The sequence below is a fragment of the Anopheles coustani genome, chromosome 2 (genome assembly GCF_943734705.1).
Source record: "Anopheles coustani chromosome 2, idAnoCousDA_361_x.2, whole genome shotgun sequence".
Lineage (NCBI taxonomy): Eukaryota > Metazoa > Arthropoda > Insecta > Diptera > Culicidae > Anopheles > Anopheles coustani.
This window is the reverse complement of record NC_071289.1, coordinates 12,395,674-12,411,243: the sequence shown is the minus strand read 5'-3', so window position 1 is coordinate 12,411,243 and position 15,570 is coordinate 12,395,674. Positions and strand designations below refer to the sequence as shown.

The 15,570-nt window shown below is 43.4% G+C and overlaps 1 protein-coding gene across 1 annotated transcript in view; it reads left to right on the top strand.

Moving 5' to 3' along the window:
• Positions 1-434: 434 nt before the first annotated feature.
• LOC131262322 (CD166 antigen-like) overlaps positions 435-15,570 on the top strand; it is a 147,808-nt gene continuing 132,672 nt past the window's right edge. Inside the window, exon 1 of the mRNA XM_058264299.1 lies at positions 435-582. Coding sequence (XP_058120282.1) covers positions 435-582 — 148 coding nt within the window. The remainder of the gene's footprint in view (positions 583-15,570) is intronic.

Sequence of the window (15,570 nt, the reverse complement as noted above, 5' to 3'; positions counted from 1 at the left end):
AACTCGTTAGCCGCAGCAAAAACATTATCCCGGTAGACAAAAAGTCCCGCCGCTTCCGGTCGGGAAAAGGATAACCATTACTTTCCCGAAAAGCAGGCTTTGCGCAAATGTTACTGTATTTCTTTTACTTTATTTGCAGAATCATTGAATCTGGTGAAAGACGTCGATTCGTTGCAGATAAATAGTGGTAAAAACAAGTCTGTGATTACTTGTGAAATGAATCGAATCTCTCTAGCGTAGATCGATAGTGTTGATGAAAACTTTCCGAAGGGAGTGCAAAAATAGTAATGTGTCCTGTAGTTATTTTTTTCCGTGTCAGATAATGTGAAGCTTGAAATTCGTGTGCTCTTCTAATTAAGTGAAGCTCGGGATGCGAGTAACGTTTCGTACTTGAACCTCGGGTGCAGTTCAGCTGAAATTGATGCGTTGACCCGATGATCTGGCTGGTGAAAATGCGACGAAAAATGAGGCACAACATCGCGATCAGGTTCAATCGAGTGTTCAATATCATCTTTATCAATATCATCATCGTGCAGTGTACGGTCGGGCTTCAGCAAACGGCGGTCGATAAGGAGAAACATGGTGAGTTTCAAACGATGGATCAATATCTAATATTAAATTATTTCAAACATTTTGTAGGTTGACACCAAATGGTACCAAATCCTTTAAACAAAAACATTTCGTAAATTGAATCGATCAATATTGAGAAAAAGTTAATTGACTGTTGCAAAATTAATTTTTCGATTCACCGTTGCAAGAAAGATGTCTTATTAAAAACAAAAAAAAAAATCGCAAATGAATTTTCAAAGCGTCTTTTGCCAGAAGCGGTTGTAAAACAAAACAAACAATCTTCCGTTTAAAAAAGCAACTGTACATAGCTGTCGCGGGTTGGGCGACGCGGAAGAAATTTGTCGCAACCTTCCGATGATTCCTGTCAACTCGATTCGTGTTGTGTTGTGTTTTTTTTGTGTTTGTGAAGCTTTTTCTTCCAACCGAAACAATGCAAAACCTTCACCCGGAAAACGTCCGGTTGATAAATATTTTCTTGTCGCAAGGCGCTCGGTGGCCATCGGGTTTTGGGACGACGCTTCCCGGAAGGCTCGGCAACGTTCGGTTCACTTACTTACTGTACGTTGTCTGTTTATTGTTTCGCTACAGTGAAGCCAAACCGCGAAACCGTATGCCAGTGCCATGCCATGTCGACCGGACCGGACAACATCCGGCGCCCGAAGCGATGGTTTCGTCGCTAACCCGTTTCGGTGACTTCTGTTTTTGCAGAGGCTCGTCGAAAAACAACTGGGTCGCATCTGGTCTAGGGCGAGGGTATAAAAAAGGAAGCAATGTTTTGCCACCAAGTAAAGACACAGAAGAAATACTCGACGACCACCTTGCCTCCGGGTCGAAGACATCTTACGAGTGACACAATAAAAGAGGAAAACTTAATTTTCCTGTTGAATTTTCGTGCTCCTGCAGCAGTTTCAAATTGAGGGTTGAAAATGTTTTTTAGCATGGTTTTGCACGATAACAGAGATTAAAGCTGATTTTGCAGCTTGAAGTTACTACTCAATAAATCCCTCTAAGAAATCGCACCAGGTAGTTTTGATCTTGGTGGATAGTTGAACGATCAGTTTTTTGCTGATTTATTCTTCCTATTAGTAAATCAATAATATATTATTTCCTCGAGTGAATCAACACTTCGGGCAGTATCATTTGAGCGTTGAAATCTGGCAGATTTCTTTTGTCGATTCTTATTAAAGTCATGCTGGTTGTGATGGGGATACCACAATCAAATACCACCGTACATCCTACAGCAGGCGCAAAGTATCAACCGTTTGCCCAGCTAGGATGTTGCGTTCTTTCGTGCTTCGTTCGTTTGCTCACCGGTCGTTTGTCAGTCGGTTGCCTTGTGTTTGATGAATGAATCAACGAAACGTGTTGAGTGAAGTGGATGCTAACGCCGAGTGTCGTCACCGCTCCACACCGACGACATTGAACGAAAAAAAGCTTATCACACACTTGGGCTACAATGATTGATTGAGAACTTGTTGACGTTTCCCAGCGCGTTCCTCCATCGTCCAATGCCGATCCGTCCATCCCGAGTCTCTATTTGCGGCCAAAATAACAGCGTGAATCTTGTGTTGTACCGGGTTTCGGGGCGAGAGAGAACGTCTGCAAGGTAAATCATTTCGTTACGTTCGCAGCGTCTTCGCACCTGGATTCGTCAGAATTTCAGATTTGAAGCCCTGGTTAAGGTAAGGCAGCACCCTCTAGCACATTGGACAGACGGCACTCAGTACAAGGACTCAGGGGGGGTATGGCGCCCTTTTAAAGTATTAAAGATGTGCAAAACGAAGAAAAATGAGCTGTGATAAGATTGATTGGAAAGTGAAACCGCTCGAAATGGAAACGAAATCCCATCGGACTTAGTGCAAACGAGTGGCCTCATTGCGAGCGAACTGGAATTGGAAGGGATTAGGTGACTTTTCTCACCGGCAGCGCCGTGGTTGGTTGATGATGAACGGTTTCAAATTGTTATGACTGTCCGCTGACGTCTTAAGACGTTATTTTAAGTGACGCGTTCCATTCAGTGAGTTTACTTTTCTACGTTTTGTTAGTATAGTTTCGTAGAAAAATTGAAATCAAATATATTTTATAAATTTTAATGGGGATGAAATTTAAAATCATCCCAGCGAATTTTCAAGAAGCAAATTTTAAAGAGTTCATTCAACATTGTTTTTTTATGCTTTGACTGCCTTTATGAATGAAAAACTGTTATATTCTTTTCTTTTGTATTCAACTTTGAAAAAGTAAAGGTGATGTTACATTTATCCGATAATGTCTCGATAATCACTGGGCGTCTCCATTTATTTAACAAGTACTGGGCGCCTCCATTTATTTATCAACTACTGGGCACCTCCATTACCGTATTTCATGTAACTTATTGAACAAACGAAATGATTATGGAGAATTTCAATTGTTTTAAAACAAATTATTTTTAAAATGAATGAATGAATGGCAGTAAATTATGAGAAACATTATTGATGTTCAACCATTGGTAGTTTTTTATACCTCTTCTTCATCGATCGGAGAAAACGCACACGCTCTACAGAAAGCGCATTAAATGTATCCCAAACATGCATTCTACTTTTTGCTCACTTCTCAAAATGTCGAGAATCAATGCGCAGCCCTTGTTGCTAGCAGGAACGATTCGTTACGGGCAAATAACATCGTGTCAACGTAAAGCACCAGGCGCCTCCATTGATCAATACAATTCAACCACGCGTGGAATGGGGACTTCTTGCTGCCCGGGAAACAGCGACGATATGAAACGCTTTTCCAGGAAAGCAATGTCTGTCTATGATTCTTTTGTTGCTCCGCACGTAGTACGATGTCCTTCCAGTATTGTTTTCGCCTCTTCGCACCAACAGCCAACGGACCTCCGCGATGAAATGATGCGCTCGAATGGTTTAGATTAAAGTGACTGATCACAAATGGGTTGAGTAAGGTTAACAGTACAGTATGGTGGTAGGGAGTGTTTTTGCCGTTGTGCTCAACTGTCACCGGGTATTTCGACGGAAAAAACAAAGAAGCAATGTCGAGAAAATAAACGATATTTATTCTAAATTGCAAGCAGAAAGTGTGCACGAGCTTTTCGGGGCTACAGATGGTGGATGAAAGCTCGCAGAGGTGGAATCTATATAGCAGTTGAAGGCGTGGGACAGCACACAAGAAACGAGACTTGTCGATTCGATGTCATATGGCCGAGGAAAGCGAGACAGAAGGCAAGAATATACGGTTAAAGGCCCTGTGGAGTAGAATGCAGACGCGTGGGATATAAGGATTAAAAGTCAATTTCAGCTAGTCAAATGCCTTTACCCAACGAAGAATTTCTGCAAGTAAAACGGAGTGAAAACCTCCTCGTGGAAATAAACGCAAGAAAACGAATGTGGAAAAAGAGATTGTGAAGCGCAACAACCTTTAGTGCTCTGGATTTCTTCATGCTGCTCGGTGTTTTCGAATGTTTCAGGCATGATATGATGTTATGTTTCCCGCATGATATGTATTGGTAGGCATTTCTTATTATTTTGCTTTCTCCAAAATGGGAGTAGATAAAACTGAAAACATCCTACGTCACTCCAATTTTACTTACCTTGAAAGGTTTTGCTGAGATGTTTGGGGTTTTAAAAATTGTTGCTGAATTGTTACCGTCCTGCAATTATATCTGTGATTGAGAATAGTATTTGTAAAATCAAAACATCAGATCTGAACAGATATAATTTTTTAGCTTTTCGAAACACTCACAACTGTCTTACGCCATCGAACAAACAGAACATATCACAACCAGAAGAAACCAAAGCAACTCCCGTCTTCGATTCAATCCTCGGGCATGTGAACCGAACCCGCATACATGTGCACACTACTTGAGAGTGTGGGAAAAATCTTCTCCCATCCACTTCCATTACATTTTCTTCGACATTGATTTAAAGCCACCGGGTGCTGTGAAGTACCGTCCTCCGGGAGGAGGCAACAAGAAATCTGGCTTCGCTGAAGGCAACGCCAGTGCTTCTAGCGCTACAAGCTTTTGCTCTGGGTTACTAGTTTTCCCTCAAAAGATACCGTCAACCGCCGGGCGGTAACGTAATATCTCGAGCATTACCTCGACGCTAACGAAGAAATATGATGTAACGAGACACATTTGATTCATACGTACACACATATAGCACTGGCATGTCATTGTAAAGATCCTCGCCCTTTTTTTCCACTTCGCCCCAGTACCAGCCACTTCATAGCAATTCGAGCCACCGGGCGCCGAGAAGGGTTTTGTGCGCGTTCTTATTGGAGTCCCGTCGAAAAGGGCATCGTGTCCTTTGGAGCCCACGCCCCCGGGTTCGGGTGAACTTGGAGGTGAAATTTTCATGACCCCGATAATATAGTGTGCTGTTAGAAACGGCTGCTGGCGAATCATATTCCCGGGAACGAGAGGCTGAGAAAACAACATGAAAACAACCGAGCCGTGTGAGTTCCGACCGGGAGGTTTGTTGTGAAATCTGATAAACCAGCAACGGGCGAGGTTTTCCCTCGAGTGTTCCCATCGCTGTAATTGACAATTAGTGGAGTGTATCCACTTTCCAGCGACCTCTGGCAGCAACGGTGCATTTATTGATGTCAGGCAGTAAATTTGTACTGTACAATTTTTGATATATTTATAGCTGAGATGTGCGTTCATCGGAAATGTTTTCGCAAATCCATGCCAGGTTTGAGATGTGATTTTCTTAGAATAATTACTGATGCTCACTTTGCTACACTTTGCTTACATCATCGAAATGGAGTTTGATTAAAAATTTAGATCCATCGCAAATATCCACATGGCATTTATATTTGCCGTGGGACGCATTTCTAAATTGTAATGACTAATGCAAACCTAATCATGAAAAGAAATACATTTTCATCTGTGCATTTGCCCAATTCAAAGAGTGCTTTTTTGCTCAAACATTAGATTCTGCCACTTTGTGCTTAAGCCTATTTTCTCATCCATTTATTCTTGTTTCTAAACCCACTTTACGGTAGACTAGTGTTTACCAAGCATGTTTTATTAGAATCTTACTCATCAAGAGGTTTCATGAAAGAGTCGTTTGTCTGTGACAAAGTTGCGCAGCTGCCGTTGAATGCTTTTTAGAAGCAGCTCACTAGTGGCTGCATAGAAAGTCATCCACCAAAAAGACTCACTCTCAATGCACTTTGTGTTAATTAGAATTACGTTTCTCGTTGCTTTTACTGCATCGCGGTTCCATTGCTTTTATCTTATTTGTAAAGGTACCACTCTAAAAGCGGTGAGCGTAAAAATGAAGAAAATGTGTCATTTTGGTTCTTTCATTAAGATAAATTAAGAAAATGTACACAAAACATACTGGCTGTACTTCAAAATCCATTGAGACAACGAAAAGGAGAACCAACTGTAAGTTAAAAAGTGCCAATCCCCTTTTTGATTTCCCTGATAATGGTTTGGGTACCCGGTTTTGGACAGCATTGTTTCTTCTGAAGGATCCCGGGTCCACTCTTTGGATGATTTTTTGTGTACCCTTCAAAGCGACCCAAATGAAAAGGATAACTCAAGATTGTAGCAAAAGTTCAGCACGTGCGACATTGGCAAATTGTGAAATCAAATTATCGCGGGCGGGGAACACATTTACGGGTTAATTATGCAGCGGATGGGAGCCGGTAAAATCATTTCCATTCCCCAACCGTCTCGGGTATCGAACCGGGAAAGGTTCTCAAGTAGGAAGTTGACTGGCCGGCCTGAAGGTCAGTGCAGTGGCAGCCGGAGGTGGGACCGCAAATTGGCAAAGAAATATTCTACGTTTCGAACAATTGCTTGAAGAAGCAGTCAAAAACCGCTCTCGGGGTAGATCGGCTCGATCAAGCGCCGGAAGATGTAGAGAGACCAAACGCGGGTGTTTAAATTTTTACGATTGCCCAATTCCGACCCCAAACGCGCGACCGAGAGGAAGAAAAGAAATAAGAAGAACCCTTTTTCCGGTTTATAAGTAGACCCCGGGGCTGCCCGGTGGAAACCTTCTTGCCTTCTTCCAGTTTCACGTCTTCCGCTGCCATCATTTGCAACCGAGTACCATAATTTCTTCTTCCGGCTAATCGCTGCCAGGACGATAACGGGCGCCAACGAGGGCAATGGGAAAGTTAATCTGGACAATTTATATTTACGCACTTTTAACGGTACGTTACCGGTCGGGGAGCCGGCGGAAGGAAGGAGGTGTTGTACCAAATTGCTACTACACTCCACTTGCCTACCTGTTCGTATCGCGGGGCGGTTTCGGGCGAAGGTAATTTTCCAAGAAAGAGCACCCCAACTGTCAGGCGGATCTACGTAACGTGCCAAGGATGGTTGAAGCGGGTTTAACGCCTACACGCTGGAAATCTCGTTGATTGGGTGGAAGGACACGGATTTTCGCACGACAAATCGTTGCACCCGAAATTATCCTCCGCTCTATTGCTACCTTTTATTTACCGAAAGGTGGAAGGGTTAACTGAAGCAAAAAGCAGGTAATATTAGCACCGTTTTTGCAACGGGGTTTTCTGTTGTTTCGGAGGACTCCTTCTTTCTGTTTCTGGCCCCTGTTTTGACAGGTTTCTTAAGTTCGTTTTTTGTACTAGGAAAATGGTTCACTTTGAATTAAATCGAAGAAAATTATTATAAACATGATCGCTTTTGTTAGAGCTTAAATTTTCCGAAAACAATTTTTCACACTTAGTAACACATATAACTTATGGTTCAGAACAAATTTCATCAAAAAGAATAATTTTGTGCATCATTTTGTGTGCTTTTAAGTAGACGTTACACTTATCACAAAGCAAAACTTCAACCTGATTGTGATACGTGGTTTTGTTGATGGTCGATTTAAAGGAAGTTCAAAAGGTCCTACGACCCCTATTAGCTCCTCCGTAAGCCGTTTTTCCATCTTCAAATGGCACTGGAAAATTGGATAAAAACTTTCTCAATCAACCAAAGCAGTTTAAACTATCTCATAATCCTACCTTTCGGAGCTTCATTAGCCCAGCTCGGGCCACACATCCCGGTCGGCTCGGTTAAGTTTGTGTTACGGGACGGTCCAGTTTTTTTGTGTGTGTTTGGGTGTCTACACCGTCACATAATCACTACGATGGTCATGAAGCCAATTAGTTGCCCAGAATGATCTGCAAACAAGGACTTTGAGAGCGAAGGCAAACGAAGAAAAAGAAGGGGGAAAGAACATAGAACTAGCCATTCATATCCATCCCGTCCTGTTCACAGTCCATCGACCATCATCGACCGTTCGTTAGATCGAAGTGCGAGGCTGGGTCGGGTGGGAAAATGGAGTAAAGGAGGATTACTCCGGCACAAAACCGTGGGTTGTGGAACGCTTTTCCGGCCAAAAACACACACGACGCCTGTTCGTGAAGGGGAGAGCAGGGTTTAAAGTTTTTTGTCACTGTTTAATACACTTTAGCGCTTGCTTGCTGCTTTGTATCCCGTGGTTTTTTGTCTTTGTTAAGTGAACCAAGCACCTTGAGGCTCCCTTGGGCTAATAGGTTTACGGGAGCGTTACGGTGATAGCTTCATTTAATTGGCATACCGCTCCCAGCCCCTCCACTCGGCTCAAAAAGAACCAGGTTCTGGTTCCAGAGGAGGAATACGAGGACCACTTTGACCGTGCCCGTCCTCGAACCTGTTAAGCTTTTGTAAGTGTTTTGTGTTAGGGCACAACATTACCACCTGGTGTGTGTGTGTGTGTGTGGGTAGTCGGACAAGTGCTTTCCACGAATCAGGGGCGTACCGGGATGGAACGGAATGCTTAGCCGCTGTGCATCGATGAAGAAACGGATTTAAATTAGCAATTGATTTAATCCTTTTGGTGCGCTGCTTAGAAAGTGTTTGGTGAGGAAAACTGCTTTTAATTGGCTTTACCGTGGCACCACATTCTACAAGATTGCAGTAGTAGGGGAGAAAAAAGGAGAAGATAATGTATCGAATCGTATCACATGCGTTAAAGATAGAGTGTGTCATATTATGCCTGGATAAATTACTGTAAATTGTTGAGTTAAAACATATCTACTAATACTGTATGAGTAGACTTTAGCGAAATACTTGGTAAAACTATCAATTGTTTTATTAAAAGAACTCGATTTACTGTACTTGTAATATTCTAATCCTACTAAAACAATAGATTTAGTGTCATATGGCTTCTAAAATTTCAAGTTTCTATAAAAACTGTTTAACTATATTCAAACTACAATTTATTTGATCGGCAAGTAAAATGAAAACAAAATGATTGAAACATTGAGCTACATTCACATTACACTTTATTACATAATACTACCGAAAACTTATCAAAACATGTTTAATAAACATTCTCTGAAGAGAGAACCAAGTTGAATATAACTTTCGCATAATAATCAAAACGAAATGATGTCTGATACGAAAGAAAAAAGCCACTTCACTGTTTTCGCAAAAGTTTCACCGAGTATGTCAATCGTGCAAAAGTATTCCTGACGGAACGAAAGGAAGCTTCCAAGAATCCCGGATGAACAAGTACGTGAACACGCGGGAAACTCGTCCGACCTGTTGACCGGGGAACTGGTGCATGTCATTCATCCTGGGAGAAACTTTCCCTTCCGGAATGCCGCTGAGAGGAGTTGGAAAATATTGTATCCACCGATTTACCCCCGGACCCGGAAGCGCAGGGAACACGTGGCGGACGGACACGAAAAAGTGTCATCCTTCGAGTGAGTAGCAGCAAGCAGGAGTGATGGTGATGATTCTTCACCTGTCACAATATATATCCTTTTGCATGCACACTCCTCACGCCACTTGCTCCGCTGGTACGGTCGGAGGGTCACGACGCGCCGTTGGGATGTTCGCCGAAAGCCACAGGTTCATCTAAGACCGTGAACCCAGATGTTTCCGGGCTCGTCTTCTGTATCAAACTGTCTGCCACGGGGACTGCTCGGATGGGGTCGGGTTTCTCGGTTAGTGAGAGCTTAAGGGAAGGTAGGATAAAAAGGCACCACACACACACACTTCACCTTCCACCGCTGCTTAGCAGGTTTCATAATTCATCGGAAAACTCGGTCCCATTCCGCCGGTTTTTTAAGCTAATCGTGGTGGAAACCCTTCTGCACCGCCCGGCTTGATCGCCATTGTGCAGGAAGTTGGATGAAGTTTATATCCATCCGGTTGTCCGTTGGAGCTAGCCCGCTCCTCGGTGGGTACCAGGAACCACAGTTTTGCATTTCCACCGGCCAGCGGTGTGAGAAGTGGTATCATTCATCATTGCACCATCAAGCGAAGCCAGGACTCGCCGGCGTGGGACGGTTACAATGTAATGCAGCCAGCGAGCCGGAGTGCGTTCTCGGTGCAGGGTCCGAAAACGACCACCGGGAAAGTGTTCATAATAAATGAGGCTGCAGAAAGAAACCGTCAACCTGTCACCATGGAGTTATGCGCAACGGGAAAGGATTGATTGAAGGCTGACAGCGGGAAAGTTACTGATAGGAAGGGGGTAATAGAGAGAAAAAACTGAATATCAAGCCAATGCTTTTGAATGTTTTTAACAGAGGTGTAGATGGAAAACTTAAATAATATAAACATTGAACCAATATTTTGTTATTGTTTTGCCTTCTACTTGTGCAGCACTTTCAAGAAATGGGATCTAGCGGCATTGTATTATGTTGTGTTTACCCAACGGAAATAAATGGGACCAAAACTATTTTAGAAATTCCCTTTCTGGTATAATTATATTTGCTCTATTGTATCCTTTGTCTTTGTTCGCTGAAACCGTTACGCCATTGAAATTATGCTTCACCTTTCCATACGAGATCACCAAAACTTACCCTATGTCTGAAAGAGGGACTGCCATAGTTGACATGCCATGGTTTTCATTCCGAACCAGCCCCACCCCGGCCGTCATCGCGCGTCGTCGTCTTCGCCATCGAGAGGCTATTCATTATGCATGAGAAAATTACATCCCATTCTGCGAGAGCATATTTACACTGGGTTAATTGATTTGAATTTTGCAACGCGAGCTCCACCAGCGAGCTTCCGGGCATGCCGGGCATGTAAACGCCTTTCGCGTAGTGTGACGTCTTGAGTCAGGTCAACGTCAGCCCGACTGCTCGACATACCACGGCGCGTCGCACGACTTGCACCCTGAAACAAACAGGTTGTTTCTCGTGCGGATGAGTGTTGTTAACAAGACTGTTTCAATTATTAACCGCCTCGCTTGGCTTCGGGAACCCGGCGGGCTGGCAGGATGCTGAGCAACATGCCACCAAGATGGCCCGCGACCACAGGACGGACGACATGTTCGCGCCCGTTGCGGTTGCGTGCATATGTGTGGAAACTATGTGCAGCTTCCTTGCGGTCTCGCCCCGGTCTCGACGGCGCCCTCATAGGTCACCTGACCAGCCGAAGGAATGCCAAGTGGAAAATGGCCAAGTGGTGTTGGCTTAAGTAATGACGTCTATTCGCCAACGCACATAAACAACTGCTGTTAGTTGCATATTAATTTATTGACGCAACCGCACCTGGGGCTATAAACCCCTCCGTCGTCAAGTTGTCGGTCCTTTACGAACATCCGTTGGTCGCTCGTGAAGTAACTATTTCACTAATGCGTTAGTGAAAGTTTAAGTGTTATTTCGTAAATCGGTGTTATAATTTACTTGTCTTTGAAAAACAAAAATCTAACGATTTCGAAAAATACTGAAATTAAAGGAAACAATTCTCTTATTGAGCCAAAAAATAATGCCGGAATCTTGAACTACTTTCTTTACACTTCAGAATGCCTTCTCATAACAATGCTTTCCAACCTTTTGCTGTATACACAGGACTTGTGATGTTTATTTTGTTGTAAGGATGTCAAAACATAGCTTGGAATAAATGTAATAGAAAACGTTTCAAAATTCAAACAGTGTTTAATAAATCAAAACATTTGATAGTTGGATCGGAAGTGTTAATCGTCCATTGTACACAAAAGCTTCTAACATAAGGAGCAGTTTGAGAAGCTCCTGTAGGATTCGAGGATTATTATATTTTTCGCCACCATGTTTATTATAGATGAAGGACATGGAAAACCAAAAAGTTTATTGTTTCCTTGCTTCGTTTTCGTTTTATTTAGTTTTAACGTTGATAAATTAAAATAGTTGTTTGGTTTAGCTCATTGTTTCATTTGAATTCCTGTCCTTATAGTTTGAAACCCTGAAATATTTCATAACAGATCTACACGGGTGACAGAAAAGTTAACTCAGGACAAGCATTTTAAAATGGAACGACGAAAAAAGGCCACGAGAAGTAAGACTCCCTCGGTCATTTAGTGAAGTTCTGCTTCTTTTTTCGGCCGGAGCCGAGAGGAAAACTCTTCAAACATAGAATCTGATAGGACACGAAAACCAATCTCGAAGGCTCTGCGTCCCCGGCGTTGGCACCGTATGCAGAGTGGGATGACGAACCACGGCGTTGGAAAGTCGGTCTCAGCCGGTCCTTCATTCGTTCGGCAGGATAATAAACAGAGAAAGAAATATGTGCTGTTATTCTAGACCATCTATCTGGATCTAATTTCGGATTATACGGTTTTCAATTTATTTTCCCCCCAACGGCGTTCCAGCGAATCTATCGCTGAAACCCGCCGACATCCGTCCACCGATACTCTGCCCACGGGGCATTGGCCAAGGATGCCGCAACAGTCTCTTAAAGCCGGGGTGTCGGCTGTTGCCACCATAACTGGTGGCATGTCCGATTGCGAGATAGAAACTGGAGATTTTTTCCCTCCCCGAAATCGACGAGCAAACGGACCCGGATGGCTACGAGCGGAAATGGAATGTGGCTGGAATCGCATTGTCCGCGTCCCGCGTCGAACGGGAACGGGGTGGGCGTTTTGTCCATCAACTTGGACCCGAGCTGGAAGCCATTCCCGGCCGGTGGCAGGTCTTTTCAATCGACTAGAGCAATCCATCTCGAACTTGTGTCGTTTTTTTTCTATTTGCTTCGTTGTACAGTCCATCCGAAGGCATGATCCCGTCATCTGTTTATTCGTGTAGCGTTTGCCGGTTCGCATTTTATTTCACTCCTCGTCGTCGTCTTCTACACCATTCGCCCCCGGGAAGCTCAAAGCAACGGAACGGGTATTATTGCTTCATGTTCGCACCAACCGTTAAGTCATCCATCTTATGCATATTGGATGGCGGATGGCCACAATGCTGAAGGGCAAAAACGTGTACCAAGTACCGATTGGTATTCCGCTGGGTCGACGTGTTTTCTTTTTGCGCCACGCTCCGGAAAGCGATAGCTCCAGAAGGCGATCGAAGCGAAAACCGGTGGAATATTAATAAATTATCCTTTTTATGTTACTTTGCACCATAGGGACGCCGGTCCTAAGTGCGGCACTTCCGGTGAACGATCGGCACACCCCGGCGAGGGGGAGCCATACGTGCGAACGATTTTATTTACAAACTATCAATCATGTTTGGGTCGTCATGAATGGAATTTATTACAGCGCTAAACTGATAACGAGAGGACACATTATGCTTGGAGTAGTTTGCAGGGATCAACAAATCATCGGGTTGACCATCGTTAGCTTGGCGTAAAGCTTAAATGTTTGCTGGGTGAAACGTTAAACATTTTAAACAACTTCAACTTTTGAATGCAATATAAAGCAATAGAAGTTTTTAGAATAAATGTTGTCCTTAATATTATTTATTTATATATATTTTCCACCATATTGCCTTCACTCAACACTTCAAAACCATTGTAAAGTTTGTGACCCTGTGGTCCTTCTAATAAGCTTTCGTTCGGTTGATTTTAGCTTTGTTTCAAGCGAAACCGGCCGCTTGTTGTGGATTTTAAAGGAAGTTTTAATCGTCTCTTTTTTTCTCCTATAATTGCTTTTCTTGGCAATACGTTGCGCAGGCACCGAATGCGCCTTGCCCTGGCAATAAATTTCGAAAGCGCGTCCCGTTTGCCCGCCAACGTGCGGCCCGGGGACCATCTAATTGTTAGATATACTGCCACAATCAGTGCAATGGGTTTATTTGGGAGCCACATAAAGAGTAGGCGTTGGTGGATACCATACAAAACGAAAACCAAAAACAAAAAAATAAGTCAACGCCAACGAAGACGAATCCGTTGGCAAACGGGTTTGCTTGGAGTTGATAAATTTTATGAGGTTAGAAAAGTTTGCCTTTGCCCACATCCTCCGTACCGGACGTTGCCGGACAGGGGTGGCAAGACGGAACGACGGCAACCCGGGTGGGCTTTGTGCCGCATTCGAGCGCGGAAGGGGAAAGATTATTTTGAAAAGGATGGTGGATGGTTGCTGCCGGTTGTTGATAAACCTTTTCAGCAAGCTTGGATTTTTCGCGCTCGGACCGTCCTCGGGATCCGAACAGGTGCTAAACCCTTCGAGTCCTTTTAGCCGGGGGAGATTTATGTGGTGGGGTTCGGGAAAATTTACTCGCCGCTCGCTGCAACCGGGTCGGGGGTGTGCGGGTTGAGAAATACAAACACAACGTCAGCCATGGCCCGCGAAGAAGGGAGGGAGGGGTGGACATTTAAACACAACGAACGAAAAGTGGGCACTTTTTGAATGAGATGAAATTTTAAGCAAATAAAAACATACGAACGTGCTCGAAGGGAGAGGGGGGGGGGGGGGGGGGGCAGCGTGATGGATTGGGGTTGCGAAATTATTCTAATTGCTTTGGCAGGCGAAAGGGAAAATCCTAAAACAGCGACGAAGTTGAAGTTCAGGCTGGTTAGTTTAGTTGAACGTAGACCCTTTTTTTCAAAATATCCCTAAATCGTGAAAAACAATTTGATGGAAATAAAATATTCACTGGATGAAATAAGAAAGGAAAATAATACTCGACGTAAGAAAACATCGCGGTTTATAAAACAATTTTGGTTTATAAAACAATTGATTTCGAATACAAATGGCCAAATTCTCAGGCATTAACATAACACATTTCGAGAGTTATTGCTTTGTAACATTGTATTTAGATGAGAATAATATTATAGATTTTGGTTTCCTGCCACAAATGCATGTGAAACCATTCTTCAACGTACTATTGTTTCAATTAATTTACTGAATGATGTGTAAGTACAACTTCACACACAACTAAATATACGTAAACATTTGATAAATTCCTAACCAACTTCCTATGACTCGTACTTATGCTTATACATTTTCTGCATCTCATTTCAGGTGAGTGCACGCATTCGTCACGCAAACTTCCGGCTTGCCAGCAAAAAGGGTTAACCAGTGCATCCTGCCTCAGTCGCAGCACATATCGAGGCTGCCAAGCCGACGTTTTATCGCTTCCATCACCATTTTTCAATGACCGTACAATGCCCATTAATCCAATTTGCCGCCTTCCCGAGCAATCGATAATCGATTAAATTTTCCATCACAATAAACCCGGTGCAAAACTGTGCATAAACGAGTGTGCCGTCGGGTGGAACTTTTTCGCCCTCCGCTTTTTATGATAATAAAAATGAACGTTTCCTACTTCCATACCCTTTGCGCTAGTGGTTTATGGGTACCGGGTCGGGTGTCGGGCGTGTAGCATGCGATTTGAGCATTTATCCGAGTGTAGCAATCAATTGCCACACATCGAACCGTATTATTAGAGCACGAACGGGCAAAAGCAAATTGGGTTGGTGGAAGGGGCTCGGAATAACTAAAAATTCGTCATAATTAAATTACCAATTTTAATCTTTCTTCGTTGCGGTATCGAGCCTGCGAGCCCAGAGCATACAAAAAACCGAATCATTCTGCAATACCAGTTAACACGAAAAACAAGGAGAAAATAGTGGGGAACATGATGAAAATTTCGATTGTTTTTTTTTTTTCATATGGACTGCTAGCTCACCGTCACACATTGATGCCGATTCTGGGTCATTTGAAATCATTTGGCGGTAGCCGGGATGGTTTTATGCGATGAACTGCAAGCTACAACGAGCGCGTTCGCCCGTTGGGAACGGAAAAATTATTCATATTATCGAGCGGTTCATTTAATTTGCTCGCG